At 43.4% G+C, this 23,563-nt stretch overlaps 1 protein-coding gene across 1 annotated transcript; it reads right to left on the reverse strand.

The window, feature by feature from the left end:
• Positions 1-1,557: 1,557 nt before the first annotated feature.
• Positions 1,558-22,929, reverse strand: phldb3 (pleckstrin homology-like domain, family B, member 3). The gene is given in 17 exon segments (XM_083760267.1): positions 1,558-2,834; positions 5,024-5,109; positions 5,594-5,723; positions 5,726-5,806; positions 6,532-6,672; positions 6,674-6,679; positions 7,282-7,369; positions 8,514-8,679; positions 9,929-10,013; positions 10,119-10,220; positions 11,339-11,443; positions 13,697-13,894; positions 15,683-15,811; positions 16,114-16,251; positions 16,536-16,646; positions 16,918-17,072; positions 22,637-22,929. Coding segments are annotated over 16 exon segments (1,854 nt in total). The 5' UTR covers positions 17,071-17,072; positions 22,637-22,929; the 3' UTR covers positions 1,558-2,699.
• Positions 22,930-23,563: the final 634 nt, after the last annotated feature.

Here is a 23,563-nt window from a genome sequence, read left to right on the forward strand (position 1 = left end):
ATGACTTCAGTTGTTCCTCCCAGACACTAGTTCTGTTTTCTATTTTCGTATTATGTACTTTTCTGAATTTCTTGAAAAGGTCCTGCCTGAATACGTCACAACTTATAAAGGAGATTTTTAGTAGACTACAAAAAGTATAACGAGGGGGTGGGGGGGGGGGGGGGGGGGGGGGGGAGAGTATACACTACAGTAAACAGAATGTTGTTGTTACTAAAGATGTATTTCACAAACATTTTAAGTAAATGATGTAACACACATCATAGTATACTAGTTCTTGAATATCCAAACAACATAAACAGAATGAATATGTTAGTACTACATACTGTACTCTAATAGTAATCTATACCTCATTGCAACAAGATTATTAACGTTTTAACTTATTAAAGTAAGATGCCATACTTCAAAGTCAAAGAACACTACTGCACGTTTTGGGTCCTCAGCAATATAAAAGTGTAAAGTTAATCAAATGAGCAATTCTGGAGATATGTGAAGGACAGTCAGTCAGCCAGCTAGTCAGACAGACATTCTCAGAATGTATAGTCATAGATAATAAAATAAAGTTATTATATGAATATAAGACAATGTTAGAGTACAAGAACAGCAGTCCACACAGACAACCAAATCGTCCTGAACATAAATTTGTTCCATTAAACCAAACTGAAATCTACATTATTACTATAAGATAATTGATCATGATCACAAACTCAAATTATCTTGAGGACAGAAATAGAACATAAAGCATCTCAGTGTTAATTCATAGTCCATGAGTGGATGACAACATCCACACAGCGTGTATACAATGTATATAACAAAGGCGATAAAGCAACATTGTTTTATTTGGAATGAGGTCAAAGAAAGAAGTTATTTTGGTGGATTATTAGTGCTGTATTGACAAATAAGATGCAAAATGTCACTAGGTCATGTTCATATAATTACTTTAAATATTGTTTTAATAAAATATCGACTGGCCAAAGAGCTCGAACTATGGACAGTCTCAGAGCAAAAGACTGGTTCACTGTGTCCAGTGACAGTCACAGTTGAGGAGCTTAGGGATAAAAACTGCATCACAAATATTTGGGCAAGTAGAATTTAGCCCAAGGAGTGATTTTTTCATTAGCAAACTAATGCTTGGAAAGCATTCAGAATCATGAAAACTGGTTTGACTTGGTCTTAAAGCATAATGCCATTTCGGCTGTTAATGGTGGCCATATGGATTTGGTCGCTGTCATCATTAGAGCGTGCCCTGGGCTATATCTGTGCAAAATTTGGCACTTTTAGACGAATTAGCGAAATATCCTCCACTAGAGGGCAAAAAAACAAAACAGAGCCCAGAAAGAAAACATGACAAGTAGTAAAGTGAGACAAACACAATTTGTCTGTTCCCTACTGTTGTCCTTCTGGTGTGCTGTAAGTAACACATTCAGGTTTCCATCATCGTAACGATGTACAGTACATAACACCGGACAGTTTGAACATCCTCAGGTGGAAGTTAAGTCATTATGCCACACATACTGTACCGGTAGCTGTGTGTGTGTAGCCCACCAAATATCTTATGTAACAACATGTCAAGTGCTTTCACGACATAGTCTTAGTATTGTATGACGTTTGACAGGATAACATGACATTTTAATTTTCTTTAACACATGGTGAATATAATTACTTTTTTTATGTTAGTGCATTTCACAACGTTTTGCGTATAGCTGCAGCAAAGAACATATCAGCTATTATGGATAGTAATGTCAAACTAAATATTCAAACAACTTTGGTCCGGTTGAGTGTAATTAGTAGGGCTTTTAGACAAGCCATCTTCTATAGTATGGCTTTTATTCATATTTGTGATATGTATACTTTTGTTTTCGCAGCTGCTCGGATCTGAGAGGAGGTAGTTGGACTGAGTATGCCAAGGATTGCACCCAAGACCTCTACATTTGGAGGTATAACAGTCACAAATTGGGCAGCAACACTACACTTGGGGACTACATCAGGCTTGGAATATTTGGGAAAAGGCCTGTTCCATTTGCCATCTCGACCCATGGAAATTAATCAGTGAGAGAAGGTGTACTGTATAAGCAGGCGAATAATCTAGCCGCACTGTATACAGCACAGAAGAAATGAATGAATTAGTCTATGAATATCCTTTTAATAGTGCAGTCTTAACAGTGTATGTTTTCATTCAAATATAAATCACATCCATATATACATCACCAAATAAGTTAAATATTAAAACTGAATGCACAGTGTTTGTTACTGTTTCTGAAGAAAATAGAGTTCCTAGCGAGCACTTCCTGTAATACTTGACTCTGACCACAAGGGGGAGATAAAGTTCCACACAGTGAAATCTCCAAAGGACAGTGACACCCAGTCAGCCAAACTGGCGAATCAAAAGCCGATACTGTTATATAGCAGTTCAGTAGTGTACTTGTGCAAGCCCCGGGGCACCATTACAGGAAAACAGTGCCCTTGACCCGGCCACATCACCTAGGGAATCCTCTTGACCATTTGGCATTCATATCCACCACACATTAAAGTCTCATGCAGGCCGAGCAAGGTCTCATAATCCTGGGTTCAAAGTAGCTTCTGAGTCGGGTCAGGAGGTTTGCAGGATAAACTAAAGCAAACTGTTCCCTTAGATATGGTAAACAATTGTATACAGTGTGTTGCCAGGTCAGTAGCTCCAATCATGGCTCACAGAGTTGAGGTCAGTAACGACTGTGCTCGTCTGTTGCTGTGACAATGACGTCCATCCAGATCCTCATGGCTTCGGCGCTGGGAGCCACGAGGAAGAAGAGGCGTTCGTACGTCTTCACGCAGAATGTCAGACTGGGCCTTGGAGACTGGGAGAAAGGAAACGCCAAGTAAAAGGTTTTTGCAAATGTCAAGTCACATTTTGGGCCGATATCTGACAACCGGTTATTACAATGATTTGGTTTTGGTTCTTCAACATTGTAGCACCTATATAACATTAACAAAGAAGAAGTAATAAAGAATATGTGTGTAAGGACTAGGACTATATATGTACATTAGTCATAATGTACCCATGGTAAGTGCCCATTTGGTTTGACATAAGTACAGTACCTACATACAGTAATAGTAACAGAGGGTAAACTAAAAAGAGGTTTGGGGGGGTTTGTCTGTCGAATCTGACAGCGCTCAGAGTGTATGTTCAAGGTACTAGCGACCTTTGTCAACTGCAGAGGTAGTAGTGGCAGGGAAAACCTTTCTCTGCATGGTCCCTCTTTCTTCAAGAAAAATGCTGTGTGAGCTCCATGACTGTGAAGCTGAGCTATGCATATGAATAGCCAATAATATATTTGAAGAGGAAAAAAGACTACTGCTGTTCAACAAAAAATAGGTCACATCTTTCTTAGGATTCGAGCCGGGCTCAGGCCAAATGTTTGTCTGCTGGGCCGGGTCAGGCTCAAATCTTTAGGCCTGATTAAAGCTGCAGTGATAGCAGCTTGACTAGATGCTAATCTTAAATTATCTTATGTTTTTCAGTCTACGCAGACAGAATGTGTGACAACTGCCCTCTAGTGGATGAATAGGTATATAGCCTCATGGTTCTGAATCAACCGGAATCAACCTGAGGGATATTATAAATGCGAGTTTACTCCATGGTGGGAAAATAAGACAAGAGAATGACAGCTTGGCACGCGTATTTTTGTAGAAGAGGCAAACTAATATTGTTTATGCCGTTTGCTTTGATTGAATAATTTATTGAACACATGTGTACAATGTACTATGATTTGATTTGGGTGTGAACTTCTAAATAATACTATTATACTAAAAAGGATAAAGGTGAAGGGAAAAGAGACCTTCTTACAGTACAATGTTTCACGTTTACACAATAATCAACACTTTATTTAGAACACACCCAAATAAAATCATATTGCGGCGTGAATGTTCAATCAATCATTCAATCAAAGCAAACGGCATAAACAATATTAGTTTGCCTCTTCTACAAAAATAAAACGTACAAGTTACAGGCAGTTCTCTTGTATCATAGCGATACCGTATACTTGTATTATTTTCCACCACCTCGCAGCAGAGATCAGACTATCCAGTCAAGACGGGCAGTGTCGGTAGGCCAATCAGAGGCAGGCGGGGCGTTATCATGTCTATGCTCAGCTGCACATTAGATACGCATTATAAATACCCCAGAATGAGCTGAGAAGCCATTGCAAATGGCACACTATGTTGGTAGGTTAAAAGAAGGTATTTGTGGCTCACGCGAACATGGCCAAGTCGTTAGTACCATAGAGCAGGGGTTCTCAACCAAAATATAAAAAAAAATACATGAAAAAACTGACTGGCTGGAAAATGGAAATTTAGAGTTTACATATAGTACACATAGTGCATGCATAAACTTTCCTTAATGATTAGATCTGGTTTCAGTATTTATTTATGATGTATTTTCTCTATATTGTAGCGGTCAATTTGTATTGGTGGTGGGGAGGGGGGTGGTGCGGGGGTCGCGAGACATGGCCAAAGCATTTTCGTGGGTCCCAGCCAAAAACGTTAAGAACCCCTGGTATAGAGGATTCAAACCCACAGTGATCAGATTCTAAAAAATGTCAGTCGTTCTTCGATTTAAAAAGAAATAGCAGACCTACAAGCTCGTATCGCGCCACTCGGTGGCGCGATATGAGCTTGTAGATCTGCTATTTTTCAATAGCTAAAGCATAACATGATGCCAACACCAAAATGGGTGCCCGGTCAGAATGGGTTAAAGCAATTATTGTCAGCTACAGTATATAACTGACATACTGCCAAAAATATGAGCCTATGTAAATACTCAGAAGGGGAAAAAGTGAAATCCTGCTGGTCAGCAATCTGACCAGCAGCATCAGGGGTTATGACCCTGTACAAATCCTGTTATAAGTGCTCACTTATAACAGCTTTTTCACTTTTAAATAATTTCAACATGAGTTTGATCAAAACAGGAAAGAGAAAACCTTCTGCAAGGACAGTGGAGGTTTCATAATGATCATAACCTAAACTGACACACTGTTATTTTACTCACCGTTGTGGCTGTACGTAGATGGTCATAGTACACTTCCTCTATTGCCTGGAAGTATATCACCCCCTTCAGTTTCCTCTCATCACAGTCTGCAGCATGAGAACAGAGAGAGTACAGTGTGCGGTAAATATCCCATTCTGACCTGAGATCAGATTCATAACGAGGTTTCCGCCGGACAAACACTGGTCTGATGAACCCATTCTGACCTGAGATCAGATTCTAAAAATGTCAGTCGTTCTTCGATTTTTCAAAAATAGCAGACCTACAAGCTCGTATCGCGCCACTCGGTGGCGCGATATGAGCTTGTAGATCTGCTATTTTTAAATAGCTAAAGCATAACAAGATGCCGACACCAAAATGGGTGCCCGGTCAGAATGGGATATAGACTGACTACAAAATTGTGATTTGCAATGGCATTCATTCATCATGAGTGACTGAACTACACAAGAAGACTTCATTTGATTTTAGCCAATATCACAACGCATTGTGAGCAATGCAGACCTGCTGTTTTCGTGACACCGGCACCGTGCAACTAATAAATCAGGCTTGGTTCTGCTGGCCTTGTTGTCTGACCTGTGTAGTACGCTAGTCGTCGGTGGTCCATGTCGAACAGGAACCATCTCCTCCTCCAGGTCTTCACCCTGCCCCCCCGTTTGGTCAGAAAGCCGGCGCAGCGCCGCGGGGTCATGCGCAGACCCATGCACACCCGGCCACCCCGTGACCCAGCGACTCCACGTGGGCCCGGAGGTCAAAGTTCGGAGAGAGGAAGAGGGGGAGGCTGTGCTGCTGAAAACACACACACATGCACACACACACGCACACAAACACACACACACACACACACTGAGTGTCCACTCCGTTCCTCTAAGCCTGACTTCTACTTGGTTGTGTGCCAGTGTCACGCAACCGAAAATAGCTGATCAACAAGCTCACAGCGTGTCACACTGTGACGACTTGTGAACTTATATCATGCGTATATCATATTATATCATACGTATATCAGCTGTTTTCGGTGAGCGACACCCACCCACAAATAAGTATAACTTTAGTCAACGCCATGTTTATCTGATAAGATCGATGGATAGGAAAAAACAAATATGACTCTGTCATTACTGCCAGGTGCAACAAGCTCTTGTAGTGCCCGTTTTTGTTCCTTTCCAACGTTCTTTTGTTGATTCACTCGCTGTGTTTTGTTATGGTTGTCCTCTAGCTCCAGTTAGCTCATAACATTAGCTTCTGTTGCCACTCACTCCGCATTGTGGCGTTCAGAGTATGGGTTTTTATGCCATTCAGACTATCATTGGCTTAGGAGTCAGCCAATCATGACTAGGTCGCTAGTAAGGTCGCAACTAAAATCGTCTAAACGGTCGTCAGTAGGGGTAGGTACAAATGTAGTCCAGGCGCTTTTCAAGCACCTGGCAAAAATGGCAATTAAATCTACACCCCGTGTAGTAAGTTGGAACTAGCCTCTGTCTGACTTTAGGCTGATACTTGGTGCTGTAGTTGGTTACCTCTGGGGAGGTGGGGACCGGCTGCTCCTGTGGGTCAGGGCCTGTCCTCGGTGGTGTCTCTGGCTCTGGCTGTGATGGCTCTGTTCTGCTGGGAGAGCTGAGCTCTCTCTGTCGTCTCTCCTCCACCAACAAACGCCGCCTGCTCTTCCTGCACACACACACACACACACGCGCAAATGAGGTTGAGATATTTTTACATATCCCCACAAGGTTTGCATCAAAGAACTCTGTTGCATGAAACATGGGCATGGTGCTCTCTGTAAAAAAAAGTTGTGTCCATACAGAGTTCTGTTATCGAGTTCTGCTATATTCACATGGCTGCCATTTTATGCTTACTGACGTTATAAAACAGAAACACATTAGAAGCACATTATTTCACACCACCACAGTGGAAGTAAGAACGAAAAAAAACAAAAAAAGAGTGACTACATTGTCGTAAAGCCGACTTGAAAAACAACCAATCTAATCGCAAACAACCTTGGCAGTGAACTCACAAGGCTTCACCCGCCGCAGAGCCAAATCACAAGCATATGGCTGAACATTTACCGTCCCCAATTTGTGGCCCATACTGAATACATGCATTAGAAAGAGGCCGTCCAGCCATCTGCTTGCTGGCTGTTTTCTTGGTCCGGGGGTCACGTACGTGTGAGTTGCGTGGGTGTCAGTCAACGGTCAGACAGCCATGTCTAATGCAGTGCGTCGGTGGCGATTAGGAATGTCTGTCAGTCAGTGTTGCTGCAGGTGACTCACCCTCTCCCTGAGCAGTCTCTCTCTCTCCGCCTTGGCCTCCCTCAGCCTCTTCTCTATCTCCACCAGGTCCAGCAGTCCCAGGCACGGGCTGCGGGCATGACAATAAATTGTTTAACCCATTCTGACCCGAGATCAGATTCATACGAGGTTTCCGCCGGACAAACACTGGGTCTGATGAACCCATTCTGACCCGAGATCAGATTCTAAAAATGTCAGTCGCTCTTTCGATTTTTCAAAAATAGCAGACCTACAAGCTCGTATCCGGCCACTCGGTGGCGCGATATGAGCTTGTAGATCTGCTATTTTTCAATAGCTAAAGCATAACATGATGCTAACACCAAAATGGGTGCCCGGTCAGAATTGTTTAAAGCAACATTGAGCATGATATAAGTCAAAATATTATTGATCATCTTTGTCTTTATGTGTCTGTGCGCTGTGAGAGTGGAAGCAGAAGTAATGATTCCCGTTCACGCTATTTGTATGCAGAAGCAGGTCTCAAAAATCACACTAATAGAATATAAACATTTACAAACAAAACGGATTCTGCTAATACCGGTATGCATTATTTAAAATAAAATGTCCTGGTATTTTTAGACAGACCATCAACGGTAATAATAATCATTTCACTTTCCCAAATGTATGTTCTTTTACAGATGTGCTGTGCCTCTGCAGGAAGCTAGCTGTCTATAATAGGGTGTGTGTGTGTGTGTGTGTGTGTGTGTGTGTGTGTGTGTGTGTGTGTGTGTGTGTGTGTGTGTGTGTGTGTGTGTGTGTGTGTGTGTGTGTGTGTCAGTCAGGAGCTAATTCTGCCTAGCCATTGTACCTATCACAGGCCTAGATTTATTGTGCAAACTGCCAGTAGGCTAGAAGTACCTTCACTTCATGCTTTATACAAATTAAATAAGTTCTCTATTATTTAACTTTAATTTCATAATGGAAGTCAAGGAAACGTCACTGATGTCATGGGCTGGTCACATGAATGTGTAAAAAAAAAAAAAAAAAAAGTCATATGCACAGTTTGCACACTGCTAGTGTGACTTCAACCAACTTTATGTAGTTCTTAGAAACCCTTCACATCCACAAAGACTGTCCGGTGTAGAATGGAATGTAGTATCAGTAACATTCCTTTTCTGTGCTCTCCATGAAACGTCTTCAAGTGTATCAACCCCCCCCCCCCCCCCCCCCCGTATTTTTATTCCTTTGACATCCATCAAAAGAGCTACACAACTGACCTGGCAGCGCGAGAGCTGCTGGCGCTGTTGCACGGCGTGAGGAGCCCGCCGCCATTGCTATGCCCAGGTCGGTGCCCATTGCTGAACCCATTGCTTAGTCTGTGGGACGTGAGGGGGGAAGCAAGGGCCTCTGGGCTCTGGCTGTCTGGCTCTGTCCTCAGCAGGCCTGCATGAGAGAGAGAGAAGAGCCAAACACACCAGGACAATACGCATTAAGGTGCAAATTGTGTTACATAAAGGTGGCACGAGGAAAGCAAAGCAATGAGATACTAGGATGGGAGAATTTGTAGGGAGGAATCGCGCAATGAATCTACATACTAATTGCATTAAAATCGACAACCTAATCCATTGGTTCTCAACCTTTTCAGGCCGTGCGCCCCCCCAAAATGAGCATAATGTAATGTGAACTGGGGATCCCCCTGCCCTGACAGTAGTTGAGGCATTACATTTAGTTTCACTCAGTTCCACAATGCGAGATGTAGGTCAGCTATTTTCACAATTGTAGCCTCGTTCTTAGGTAATATTATGTTTGAGCCCTTTTATAGTATAGAGGGTATGCGTGTGACATCATCAATCAACATACCCGGAAGTTCTTCAGGAACGCCTACTGAGTGTCAAATAACTACTTTCTGGCCTTGACAGCCCATACATCCAAACAGAAAAGTCCTATCTGATTGCATTAAACTCACTTTGCCACTCGATCTGCCATTCACTTTATGCATGCGCATACCCTCTATAGTTGGTTGATTCCTTAAATTGTCACTGAGATGTGCAGATACTAGTATGTTGAATTGTTTATTGTTGAGTGAGAAAACAATGTTGCACATTAAGCTAATCATCTGGGGACCCCCCAAAAAACTATTTGGGAACCTCCCTGGGGGTCCCGACCCACAGGTTGAGAACCACTGACCTAATCTACAAACTAGAAATATAATCTGTGTAATAAAGATGATTTTTGGCAATAGCATGCACACACACACACACACACACACACACACACACACACACACACACACACACACACACACACACACACACACACACACACACACACACACACACACACACACACACACACACACACACACACACACACACACACACACACACAGTGTGACTACTGTGTCAGGTGTGTATAATGTTTGACTCGCAGCAGTGACTCAGTTTGAGTCACAGTAGTCAACCCAATAAACAGAAACTCTACTGGCTCATCCGGTCTATACAGGTAAGTCGTGCTTATAGCACAGCAATAACATGACACACCTTCGACTCAAACGAAGAGGGAGGGAGCTGAACAAACAAGACGGACAGAATGGTAAGAATGGAAAGAGAAAGGCCCATTGTTACAGGTCAAAGTGCTCCTGGTTTAATAACATCACAAAAAAAGAAACTAATAAATGCCAATCGCAGCTCACCTTGTACTGAAAGCGGCCTATCAGTGAGTTTGTTGCGGTGTGAGCTTCGTCGTCGGGGTAAACTTGCAGATTCTTTACATGGTTCCTGGCACAAAAGTAGCAGATTGTTGTGAAACATTAAGCATAAATGAATGCAGTGACGTTAAACCTCACACAAATATGCGTCCATCTGTGGTGATGCAAAGCATACCTGGGATGAACTGTGAATGGTTGGCGGAGAAAGTGACATCATGCAGGGGGCGGAACCTGTGATGTTTGACCAATCGTTGAGTGGCTTCTTTTCTTTTAAAATCTGATAGAAGAGTGACCAAAGTCAGACTCAGCTTTAAAAACTGCTGTAAAACAACGACAAAAACCGTTTTAAACTGTCATGAATCGGGCTAAAAAACACCAATAGACATGCTACAAAGCTGGAGTCAATGTTTAGCTGTAACAAATACTCCGCGAGAGGCAAACAGAAACAGCAATAGACATATCATACATCTTGTCTCCACTTCCTAGCATCGCCCTAATGAGTTAAAGAATTATCGCTCTCACTATCTTCCCTTCCCTTCCCTCCCTCCCTCCCTGACTCACAAACACATGAGCAATTCAGTCAGCACATGTGCCATTATTAGTTTAACTCTCGTCTGTCTCTCTATTGCATGTCAGCATAGCTTCTCCAGCAGGTTCTCACGATAATCATCCAGGACGTTACAGTCACACTGTAGTCACACAGAGCCGGTTGTACAGTCAGACCTACTGCCTGCCCCCCTCTCTCCTCCTGTAGGCTGCCACTCCCTTCTGCCCTCCCTCCAGCTCCGTGCATTCCCTAACCTAGAACCACTCAGTGAAATCCTGACAACACACACTATAGAGGCCCATAAATTGAACGGTTTGAGCTTACCGTTGCTTTTTTGTTGTTGCATGGACTTAAAAACTTCTTCCCAGCTTCTATTCCTCTCTGTCATACAAAAGCAGACAGTCACCCACCCTTCGTCCCTCATATCTCTTACTCCTCCCTCTCTCCCTCCCTCTAGCTTGAGGTTCTCTCTCTCTCCCTCTCTACTCCTTCCCTGTCCCCGTCTCCTCCCCTTGTTTTAACTGGTGCTGTCATAATTCTTATCAAAGGCATACCATTGGTTGCACCACAAACCCTGACCACAGTTCAATTAGCATCTCATATTACCACACACGTTGGACCACTAAATATAAATAAATTAGGTTACAGATGGTGTCATAAGAGCTTAACGTATCAAACGAGTCTATGGACAATATTGAAGAAATAAACCAACAAATGAGTGAATAGTTTGATGGATAAATGGAATTGACCTGAAGACCAACAGACTCTGGTGATAGAGACATGGTATAGAGGATAAAAAAAGATGTTTAACGTGCTGAAGCTCGGTAAAACTAGTCTCTTATGCCTACCTTTTGATGGAGCAAGTCTCTCTTCTCTTTCCTCAATGCGTTTAGCTCCCTCTCCTTCTCTCTCTCCATTTCTTTCAGCTGCCGCTCCAACTGCTGGACTCGTTCCTGAAAATCAGGGGGAATTATTCCCTCGGCACACAATGCCATGCATTCTATTCAAAAGATGCATTTACCACAGCAGACATTTTAGCTGTTAGGGTTATGTAATGTAGCCTATAATGATGTGCTGTAATATTAGGTAAACAAAACCTTTCTGCACACAATATCACACGACAGTGAAGAGTGAATCGATGCAGTGCGTCATTGCAACTCAGTCCATTTGGGGAGGAACAATGCAAATCAAACAACCATTTGCAAGTTAAAGGGCTGGGGCATGAGAGCGATATATGAGAGCAAGGCTAAAAGGCTCGCCAATGTGACAGATGATTGTTTGACATCAATTTTGTGCTCGTTGTCTCCACCTTTGGGACACAGCATGTGTCAGAGAGAGAAAGAGACAGAGACAGAGAGAGAGGTATAGAAATGAACTGTCAACTCCAGTGAGGTGTCAGTGCAGCTGAGTAAACTCCCTTAACTCCACCACATACAATACCATCTCTTCTTCAGCACTCATTCTCTCTGCAGTCTGCCTCGCTTCTCAAACCATAAGAGACACAATCTGGAATCTATTTAAATTCTGGGGTGTATTCACATTAATAGTTTAGTTTATAAATTTGGATGGAAATTCAGGCCTTGCTATCATTACCGTCTACGAAATATGTGTGGAAAAAAAACCCTTTACAGTCTGCCACACTGCCACAGGTACTAATTTTAAAAAGCTCAGTCATGTACTTTGAGGGACTTTAACCCATTCTGACCGGGCATCCATTTTGGTGTCAGCATCATGTTATGCTTTAGCTATTTAAAAATAGCAGATCTACAAGCTCATATCGCGCCACCGAGTGGCGCGATACGAGCTTGTAGATCTGCTATTTTTGAAAAATCTAAGAACGACTGACATTTTTTAGAATCTGATCTCAGGTCAGAATGGGTCAATCAGACCAGTGTGTGTCCGGTGGAAACCTCGTATGAATCTGATCTCAGGTCAGGATGGGTTAAGCCAATACCCGTCTAATCCTAATTCTGTCACTGCTGTAACCTACTGGCTCACATGCCATTGAGGAGCCCCTACCGGGAAGAGGTAATGCCTCCGTCCTACACCGCTACTAGCTCAACATTCCCAAAATCCCAATCCTGCTCAACATTCTCCATTGACAGGTGCTGTGCCAGCCTGAGCCAATTAAAAAGGACCATGTGCAGTGACAAAGATCACTCTCCCTACGGCCGGCTTCCCTCCCATGAACATGGGCCAATTTGTGTTTGTATAGACGATTGGCGAAGCTGGAAGTACCATGCTGGGTTCAAACCCCTAGACTCCACAGTGGTGGGCAGGTACTTTACCCATGCAGCTGCCCGAGGGCCCTTCTAATCCTTCCTAATTATAACCAGTCATAGAAACCAACAATGTGCACCAAAACACAAAAAGCCTTTCAAAATCTTTGAACATGGGTCACCCTGCGTTAAAGACCTCTTCAAATCCCCATGTCAGTCCCTCTGTGAAAACTCCACTTCCGTGTTGTCTTGTCTCCCATTTGTCTTTCTTTCAGTTCGTAGTTGATGGACCAGCCCTGAACTTTGCTAGTAATTCCTGTTTCATTCTCCATCGTTCCTTGTCTCCCAATCTTCCTCACCTGTAAACCAATCCCACCCCACCTCTTGTTCTTCCTGTCTTTCATCATTCCCCTTTGTGGTTCTCGGGACGGCCTCTAATGTCATTACTGACGACAGGGTGATTCTGGTGAGTGAGAGGAGAGAAGAGTTCACGCTCATGTCAGTGTTTGTTTGGAGGTGGTGGAAGGGGGGGGGGGGGGGGGGGGGGGGGAGAGTTTGAGGGACGGTCCCTCAAACACGCCCTGGCGGCTGTGGAAACAAAGAGCTGTGTGTGCGCACGTGCATGCGTGTATGAGTGCACGTGCATGCGTGTATGTTTGAATTAATGCTGAATTAATTATGCTTAAAAACAACTGAGGCACATCATTCTACTAGAATGAAAATACTTTGCTTTACAGTGAGAAAGTGACACGTGTGTGTGTGTGTGTGTGTGTGTGTGTGTGTGTGTGTGTGTGTGTGTGAGTGAGAGAGAGAGTGTGTGTGTAAAGCCCTATTTCACACTAATGCACTCAATGGACTGAGCAGCAGTTAATCCCGTGCTGGGTGCTGGCCAACCACAGTAAACAGTGACTAAGAGCACATGACAACATAGATAAGCTTGTAAAACAAGTCTGGAGCAGCTGTGAAATTCTCTGTTTAACAGCTTACCTGTGCGGTGTTGATAGCATGCTGCTGACTTGAGATCTCCCGTTCCAGCTCTCCCTCTCCCACTCGCTCTTTCCTCACTTCCATTCCTCTGTCCTCCTCATTCTGCTCCTCTTCTTCATCTATGTGTGTCTCTTGCTCCAAAACACGGAACTCCCAGTCCTCAAAGGTCCGGACTGCAGCCTCCATCTTCTCTCTCTCCTGTACAAGAGAGACAAATTCGTTTTAAGGCTTCTAATGTACATTGGAAGATCTTTTTGGCAAATAATGATTCAGTTTTGGAAGAGAATGAACTTCACTGTCCAAATGTTTGTAATTCAATATTATGTAAAATGACACCTGTGTATGTGAGTGGTGCGTCCGAAATGGTTGAGCAATGACAGAGTTACCATGTGGGGGTCCCCAGGGGGTCCCTCTACTGTACTGTACTGTACTGTCCTGTCACCGTACTGTACTGTCACACCCAAAATCATCATATGCAGTTATTATGTGTGTGTAGGCTGCGCAACAGTGACACTTGGTGGTGAAAACCATTGATTATCGATAGATGCTAATCCATAGAGGTTTAGAAGTTCCTTTTCATTTCAATAATCAAACAATGCTTATCGGCATTCACTGTTCCAAGTTCACATCGGAAGTATAAACAAAGACAATAACGCTGGAAGCACAGGAGCGACAAAAGATAAGACAAAGAAAACAAGACAAGACATGCACGTGAAAACAGAGTGAGAAAATGTGATGTCAAACAGTAGCGAGCCAGCATGGAGATCTCTCTCTCTCTCTTTCACTTGTTTTCATCTACAGTACAGTATGCCATTTGCTCCGTAAAGCAAATAAGTCACAAACCTGTTTTGGTCAAATGCCCTTAAACAGTGTACACGTGTGACTTCACAAAGCATGGAACATCCAACAGCCACTGGGTGGAACGGAGCCATTCATTAAATGCAACGCATAAAACAAGTTCCATGTCTCTGTCATCGTTATGTTCTGAGAGACACCAGGTACAATAAGCCGTCTGTTTGTGTCTTTAGCTCAGACACATCAGGTAAAACAGGTACTGCGCAATCACTGAAAGGCACACAGCTATAGTGTGCGACAGACAGACGATATACTGTATATATATATATATAGTATACTGCAGCACTGTCAAGTGTCAACATAGTATATCATGACACACCATCACCATGTCCTTAAGGCAGTTCACAGAGTAGCAGATGTATTTCATTTCATTTCTGTGACACTGTCAACAACACAACTTAATTTATTAAAATTACAAATAATCTGCAATTATGTTTAATCCAGCACGAAGAGGATTAAGTTAAGTAAGTAAGTAATTTGAGATCCATACATTCTTCCTCAGTACCAGTTTGGCAATAACCAAAATAATGTACAAATTGAACTGTGTATCGCTACAATAGTAATATATAACTAGAAAAGGTGCCCCTTAGGGCACAGGTCTCCACCAGGGCAGGTCAGGTTGTGGCCTCCTGGTGGTGCTATAATAGGCCAATGTGAAAAGGGTAACATCTTATGCCTTGGATGGCAATTGGATGATTTGAGGCATTTTGTTCCACCTGTTGGTGGTGCTATAACAGGCCAATGTGAAAAGGGTGGGATAGAGCCTAGTAGGAAAGTCCTTGAAGATTTCACGTAAATTGCACGCTGCATTCATGATTTGAGGCTTTTTGTTCAGAATCCTGCAAACTTTGAAAGCCAATGTTAGCCAATTCGGATGGAATATGAAATATCGGACAGATCCGTCTTGAACACATGACTATAGAGATAGTGTGTAACGATTTGTGTCTGCCTCCTGGTGGCGCTATAAGAGGCCGTTCTGGAAACTTGGCATCGACCTGGGTTAAAGGTGTGACAGTAGTTTAAAATGTGTAATACCAGTTGCTCAATGGTGCTGTAGTCTGTATACAGTAGTGAAGATAGGAGCTAGAGAGTAATTTGTAAATGTGGCCGTTGTGCAGTTCAGGCCATCACCTGCTGTAGCTGCAGTGCCAGCTGCACTCTCTGGCTCTCTGGCTGACTGGGGATCAGCCTCTCCTTCTCCTCAAAGCACCTCCTGAACTCCTCCACTCTGCTCCTCTCCTTTTCCAGGCTCTCTCGTTCCTAAAGTCACAGTCACGTTTGAAATGTTTTTATTCTGTTAATGTCCACTCCCCAGTTTTTATTCTGTTCATGTGGGGGTCCCCAGTGTTGTTCGTCTCACCCAGTTTCTTCTCAGAAAAGACAGACGGTTGAGCAACTCAAAAGGGTTACATACAATTGTATATTATTCACACAATAGGAAAATGGTGGTGTGCAATGCATGCCAAGTCACTTGACTTGGCAATACATGCCAAGTCACTTCCCCACTATGACCCACTGTACAACACGACAGGTAGACAACACCTGAAGGGAGTGTCTCTTACTTTGTTTCTGTCGGTGTGTCTGTGCTTCTCAAGATGTTTGGCCTCGTTCTGTAGTGCCTGTAGCTGCTGTGTGTGTCTGTGCAGCTGTTTCCTCTCCGTCTGCAACTCGCCTTGGAGCAGGGCTATCTCCAGCTGCAGCTGAGAGGACAGTAGATAGTCATAATCATAGACAGGGAATGCCCCCCCGAGAAACAGATGACTATGCCATTTCACTGTGAGTATGTTGGCATCTGGAAATGGCATGTGGCTGCAACGTGAAGCTGAAGACGTTTTATTCAACAATCCTGTGCAACAGATTTGACTCTCTTGTTCACTGGCAAACGGGCCCCAACAATGGCCAGCAAGCATGTTCCTGTAGACATCATGACAAATTATTTTCCAGAGTTGTCATCAGTGACACATAGTTTCATTCATCAACTCACCTCAATCTTTAGTTCCTCCTTCTGCTGATTGATCTCTGTGATTCGCTGTTGGAACATGGAGGGCGATGGCAAGACCCTTGCTGACCCCACCTCTAGATATCTGGTACGGGACTGTGAGTGGATGAAAAAGTTATGTAGCCGACCACACAAAATCATCAATTCAGAACGCTACAATAGAAATAAACAATAGCTGAATATTGACGGGGGAGTGGAGAGTATTGAGGAAATACATTTGTTTTCTTGCCCTGAGGCATACTGCACAGCAGCCACACTAGCACGGCATGCTAATGTAATGGCATTTTACATGTGAATGCTGCCTGCATCTGCATTAACATCATAAAAAAAGCATCACTTGGATGCAGCGTTGCAGACATTCACTTACCTTCTCACTCTCTGTGCTGCTGCTCTCCGTATCAGACTCTGCCCCCGATGAGGTTGGACTCTGTCCTCCAGCCACTTGTGTCAGTGTGATCCACGGGGGTCTCAGCCCTGGTTCCCATTGGCTCCTGGAGCTGTCCATAGTGTGCCGGGGCATTTCTGAGGTCAGGAGGAGGTGGGGGGGTGATACTTAATGAGAGGTAAAGTTTAGGGGGCCTCTGCTGGCATGATTTGACTAAATGTTGTGGTAATCTGATCCAGTGGCTGATTGAAGGCGTGCGAGGGATCAGGTGACAGATCACAGAGGGGCTATCACAACTGAGTAATAACAAGCCCTGGCCTAAAGCATTAAGCACTGAAATCCCTCCAGGATTACAGAAACTGGGCTGGTGATAATAGAGAAAACACCTTGAGGGGTTAAATGGGAAGTAATAGTATAAGAGAGGAGCGAACGCACTATGTGGGAGGTGTTTTTGGGGTTGTTTTTCAGGGTTTGCATTCAAACCCATTTTGGGGCGGGAACCCCTTTTGGTGTTAGCATCATGTTATGCTTTAGCTATTGAAAAATAGCAGATCTACAAGCTCATAGCCACCGAGTGGCGCGCTACGAGCTTGTAGGTCTGCTATTTTTGAAAAATCGAAGAACGACTGACATAGAAACATAGCTTTTTCAGAAAACTGTCAGGATGTAGAAGACATTTTTTTAATCTGATCTCAGGCCAGGGCAGGGGTATACTGTAGCGTGAAAATGCTGTTCTCTTCACATGGCCTTTTAAGTAGTGAGAGGTGAGACGGTGCATAAACAACACAACACTGATCAAGGCAACACTACAGCATAACTTTGCAACTTTGCAAGTATGCATTAATGCATACTTTACTATACACTTTGAAGGACTCTTCATGGTGTAATCCTATGTCTGCTTCGCTTAAGTGTGTTAACCAGAGCGAATATCGTTAAACATGTTGTTGTTGTTGTTATGGGTATATTTCAAGCTATATGTACAGTATGTACATACTGTACAGTATGTACAATGCTCACACACACACACACACACACACACACACACACACAGACACACACAGACACACACACACACACGTGGGAAAATTCCTTGATTCCTATTGTCAAACCCTTTCCCACACCCTCTCCTCAGACTCTCTGTCCTCTTTATTTTCTCTTTTTCTCCATCCAGACCTTATTAGGCTACAGGCAATGGAAAGAAGGAAGGGGTTGGCAGAGGAGAAGGAGCATCAAGATAAATATACAACCCACATACTGTATTTGAGTGAGGGGTTCCAAACACCAGCTGGACTGGCACACAGAGGCAGGGAGGGCAGAGTTCGCAGCAAGTGTTCATTAAACCCAGAAAGAGTACAAAAATAACCCTTTACAATCTCAGAGGGACATTATAGTTGAGTATTTTGCAGTGTGCCGGACTTCAAATGTATTTAGTCCCCAAGGGGTCATTGTTTTTGCAGAATTAGTGCAACATAAAAAAAATCACACCCGTGTGAACTGAGTGGTGCAACTCGCTATTTTCGTGCTCTAACACAGCCAGCGAGCCAGGGACCCAGCCAGGGACACACATAGCTGTCTATAAGAGTGGTTGCACCACTCAAAAACAGTAACAGAGACTGAGCAGGACTGCATCAATGAACAACCAAAATCAACAGAACAGCAGTAACATTAGTGCAAAAATATGAAAATGTTCTATCCAAAGTATATAGACATTTGGCAGCTTTTAGAACGAAGCCCTTCCTGTGTTTTCACTGGCGATTGTGATAAATAATATGGTTGGATTGCAAATATACTGTACATTACTTTGGTACATTAAATGATAACTTACATTAAATTAAAGGCCACATCAAATTACTCTATATGCTTGCACGTCATGGGATGCTCATGCTTCCAATAAAAGCTGTCAGCTTTGAAGTAAAACCAGTGTTTGTCACCTGACCTCTAAGCTAGATAAAGTTCAGAGCAGCAGATACAGTATCACCACCAGTACAACCCAGAGGCATTCACGAGTAAAGTCCACGCTTTCATGTCAACATAGGCACATGTCAAACATAACAAACAGAAGGCTAAACAAACACAATGCACATACAAGAGAGTGAGAGAGAATGAATGAATGAGTGCATGAGTGTGTGTGTGTGGGGGGGGGGGGGGGGGGAGTGGGCTGGATAGCAGAGGCAAAAAGAGAGCAAAGTCATGCAGCAAAGGGAAGCAAACATGATGGAGAGGAAGATTAAATGACAAAATGTTGTTTTAATGAGCCCACACTAATTGGTCTAGATAGCAGGGGAGTGGCATGGGAGATTAGAGAAAGAGAATAAACAGAGTTCAATAGTGTGTGTGTGTGTGTGTGTGTGTGTGTGTGTGTGTGTGTGTGTGTGTGTGCTTATTATAACTTCCCAGAAAAAACACACACACACACACACACACACACACGCACACGCACGCATGCACACACACACACACACACACACACACACACACACACACACACACACACACACACACACACACACACACACACACACACACACACACACACTTAATGTGAGGGAGTACAGGAGTTAGAGGGGACTAGGGAGAGAGGAATGCCACTATCTCTGTCACATTATCTCACCATGTGCTCAAAGCAGCCAAGTTTACTCTCACATCACACTTGACAATCCACACTGTGAAGTTTCTCCGACCCTATGGCCACAGGCCACACTGTTCTAATTTCAGTTGCATTTCATCTTCTATAGTCCATACTGAACATCCCTTCACTCCACACATTTTAACATTATAAGACAGGGTTGTTCACTTATCTCTTTCCATCCAGATTCGGCACAAACATGGCGTTAAATTCGTTTTACTATGCCACCAAAATGTGGAATGCCCTACCAACAGACATCAAAAAGTGTGACTCCTTACCCTCCTTCAAAACAGCCATAAAAAAACACCTGTCTGCAAAATGCAGCTGATCCTAGTAGAGTCTAACCACATTTGATCACATTTTCTTTCTGGAAATAGAAACGTCTGGGTTTCCGAAGGGTGGCTGGCATCTCCCTTAGAGATAGGGTAAGAAGTTCAGTCACACGAGAGTCTCGGAGTAGAACCGCTGCTCCTTCGCCTGGAAAGGAGCCAGCTTAGGTGGTTCGGGCATCTGGTTAGGATGCCTCTCGGGCGTCTCCCTAGGGAGGTCCTCGAGGCATGTCCCACTGGGAGGAGACCCCGGGGCAGACCAAGGCGCAGTTGGAGGCAATACATCGACTTGGGATCCCCCAGGAGGAAGTCACTAATGTTGCTCTGGAGAGGGAAGTTTGGAACACTCTGGTGGAGCTGTTGCCCCCACAACCTGACTACGGATAAGCGGTTGAAGATGGATGGATGGATGGCTGGATGGTTGGATGTGTTTCCAAGGCATTTGAATTAAATTAATGCACAGGTGCCCGGGTCATAGTCATTAGTCAAGTCAGTATCAGTTCAATTATTAATTCAAAAAGTTAATTGAACCTATGCTTCATGATGAATATACAAATCTTGCTATGGCAGAAACATGGTTGTTTAGGGCTTTTGTATAGTCTAAATAGAACTGACCGTAGTCTTGATAGGGCCTAATCTGTTGGTGCTTTTGAGCTTTACTGGTATTTTCTCCAAGGACAAGAGGGTACTAGTCATGTGGGCTGAAGCAGAAATTCTACATTGGCAGTACATTCACCACCACATTTACTTCATTGTATTTGTTAAAAACTGCCCTCAAGACAAAAGCTTTCTCTAGTTCCATTTAAGGAAGATCTGCATAATCAGGGAAACACAGATTGGTTGAAGGTCCCGCAGTTGGCCATCGGATATCTTTGCTATAACGTTTGCAGAGCCACGGTCAGCAATAAATCCTGTAAGGACATTGGCTGCACGACAATAACACGTCATTACTAGTCAATCTAAGCAAATGTTATATTTAGTTTACTCTGCAGTATGTTGGTTCTGTTCCATCTTCAGAGGGTACAACAAGACCAGCTCCAGTTGTTAGGCCAGTGGACTGGAAGGGCAAGAGACATATTACTTACAGGCCAAAATTACAGGTTGTCGTTTCAGTCAAATAGACCCATCTCTAAGCCTTAGTCTGTCAAATCAATTATAGACTCAACATCATGACATCAGTGTGTCTCGCGCAATATTTCCAGACACATTTCCAATTTCTTTACACACGATGACGTCCTGCCATGAAGGAGCACAATGACATCAGACATATCAAGTGCCCCAGAATACCCAGTGACCTCAGCTCACACTGCACACAGCTATTGGCTGAGAGCCGGCAGGCAGGAAGCTGTCATAGAAACACTAGCCAGCCACTGATCAGGAAGAGCAGGTGAGAGGAAGTGTTTTCACTGCCGATTGGTCTCTTTTGGTCCTTGATCGTTTACCTAGGGGCAAGGCAAGGGTATAAAATGTATTCACTGCCAACTGATATTCTGTGGCAATGTACTTTATCAAAGAAAATACCCACAATCAGAGCAATATACTGGTGTGCAGATTTTATTGGTTTTAATGTACTTTATCATCATGTAACTTTATCATCACATCTATTGTGATGTGTGAGGTATAGTCCCTGGATGTGTCAGAAATGGTTATTACATGCAAACTAGTAAAAACTATGCTTTTATACAGGCTAAGCATATATATATATATATAATATATATGCCCATATTTAAATGATATGGATGAATGTTTGGCATACTCTGGTGGCAGGCTATATGCACAACTGCTGTAGGCTACTGCTCTACAGTAAGAGTAATACACATCTCTGTTTGTGCATAGTATAGTATGGAATGTGCTCAATGCAGCACTAATTGGCACAGGCTCCCGTGTAACTATTGCTGGCGTTGGTGCTCGTTCAACAGCTCCAACAGAGATTCCATTTGCCTGAGAATTTCTCTCCTGATGCAAGGGAACTAGTGAGCCATTAATGACAGTCTGGGAGGAAGGGCTCAGACATAGATTTGTTCATAATGGCCAAAACAAGGCGTGTGAGAGAATGACTGAACGCAAACCTATGAATTCCCATGACACCAACCCTCCCAGGGAAATTCATTCACTCAGCAGCACTCCCTATACACTCCCACCCTTTGTTTATGCTCTGTTCTGTTCTGAATCTGATGAGGGTGGATAAAAGCGAGATATCACAAGAACATTGTAAACAAAGTGGGAGTTAACGTAAACTGAGCTTGCCATGGGACAAGGATTCTTATTGTAGGTAGACAGTAGACTCATAAATAACAGGCTATATTGCAACTCATAGGCCTAATGAAAAAAAAAATGAATCATGTGTCATATTTAGGGCAAAGGGCACGTACAAGTAAGTAACAAGTTAGTAGTGTAATTTTGCATCAGCCACGATTATTCATTGACAAAGAAAGTGTGTAGGCATTCGCAGGCGCGCAGGTAATTTCGCATAAAAAAAACTAAATTGGCAACTTTAATTATCTTAATGTGGTGTCAATACAAGCCTATATTGAAGATCTTAGCCCAAACTTTAATTGACGACTCGATCGCCCATCAAGTTTGTTAATTCATCTTTGATAATAACCATTAAAGATTAATTAACAAATTATGCCAGTGTTTCTGTCATCTTAAATAGGTCAACATACGTGAAAATGTGACAAATTAAGTCGTTAACTTCAATTGAAACAATGTGGGCTATACTCGTTACGAGAGAAAGAAACCTTACCTGAGAGAACGGACAGAAATTCAGTGAAAAGTGATATATTTCCTCAATAACTGCATATTGTGGCAACTGGCAAGTCAAGAAGAGCGACTGGGTGAACTTCAGTGCGCTTTCACTTTCACAGCGTCCGTCCAGTCCACTGTTTCTGCTTTGTTTTCTGTATGGATGGACCGCTTCCTTCTTACGCCTTGATATCTTTATCTTCGCTTGATTTGATTCAATCCCTCCAAATAGTTTCCCATGAAAAGTGGCAGCTCACTGAGTTGTCGGCGTCAACAGGTGAAATGGAATGTACTAGTGCATGTGCGAGAGCAAGGGAGGCGGGCACTAAAGTTTTTTGTGTGAAGCGCGCGGCTCGACTCGAAACAACACCGCCAGTTTCAGTACCGTCCCCACCGCAGTGGGACTTTTATTCACAGAACTGGCGCGACGACACCACTTTACTTTCTTTGTTACAGGAGCTATAGTTCTACGCCGTTACAATGTCACTTGGGCACAGTGCCAAGTTCCAACACACCTCTTCCGCCTTTCAGACTCGACCCTTGGTTATTTATTGCAATAGCCGAAACCCTCTCCCTTCACTGAAAAACATTTATCACACTGCCCTACCTCCTCCGAGTCCCCGACTCCCCACAGCAGAGTATAGAACTATAGATTATTTTTTCCAGTGACGTGTGGGAGAGTATGGGCAGAGGACGACCAGGGACCAGGGTGGCAAACTGTTTAAGTGGATGGTGGAAAGGGGGGGTGGGGTTACCCTGAGGCTGAGCAGATGGGGGACAGAGTGGGCAGAGCCGTATAATAGATAGTCTATTTCTAAGGCTCTGAGAGTGGGTAAAAGAACAGCTGGCAGTGGCACCTTTTCTTTTCAAAAGCCAAACAGGGCTTTTCTATGAAGAAAAAAAAAACACTGCCACCAAAACAACATAG

This window comes from Protomyctophum parallelum (assembly GCF_964188405.1).
Source record: "Protomyctophum parallelum genome assembly, chromosome: 3".
NCBI classification, from domain to species: Eukaryota; Metazoa; Chordata; class Actinopteri; order Myctophiformes; family Myctophidae; genus Protomyctophum; species Protomyctophum parallelum.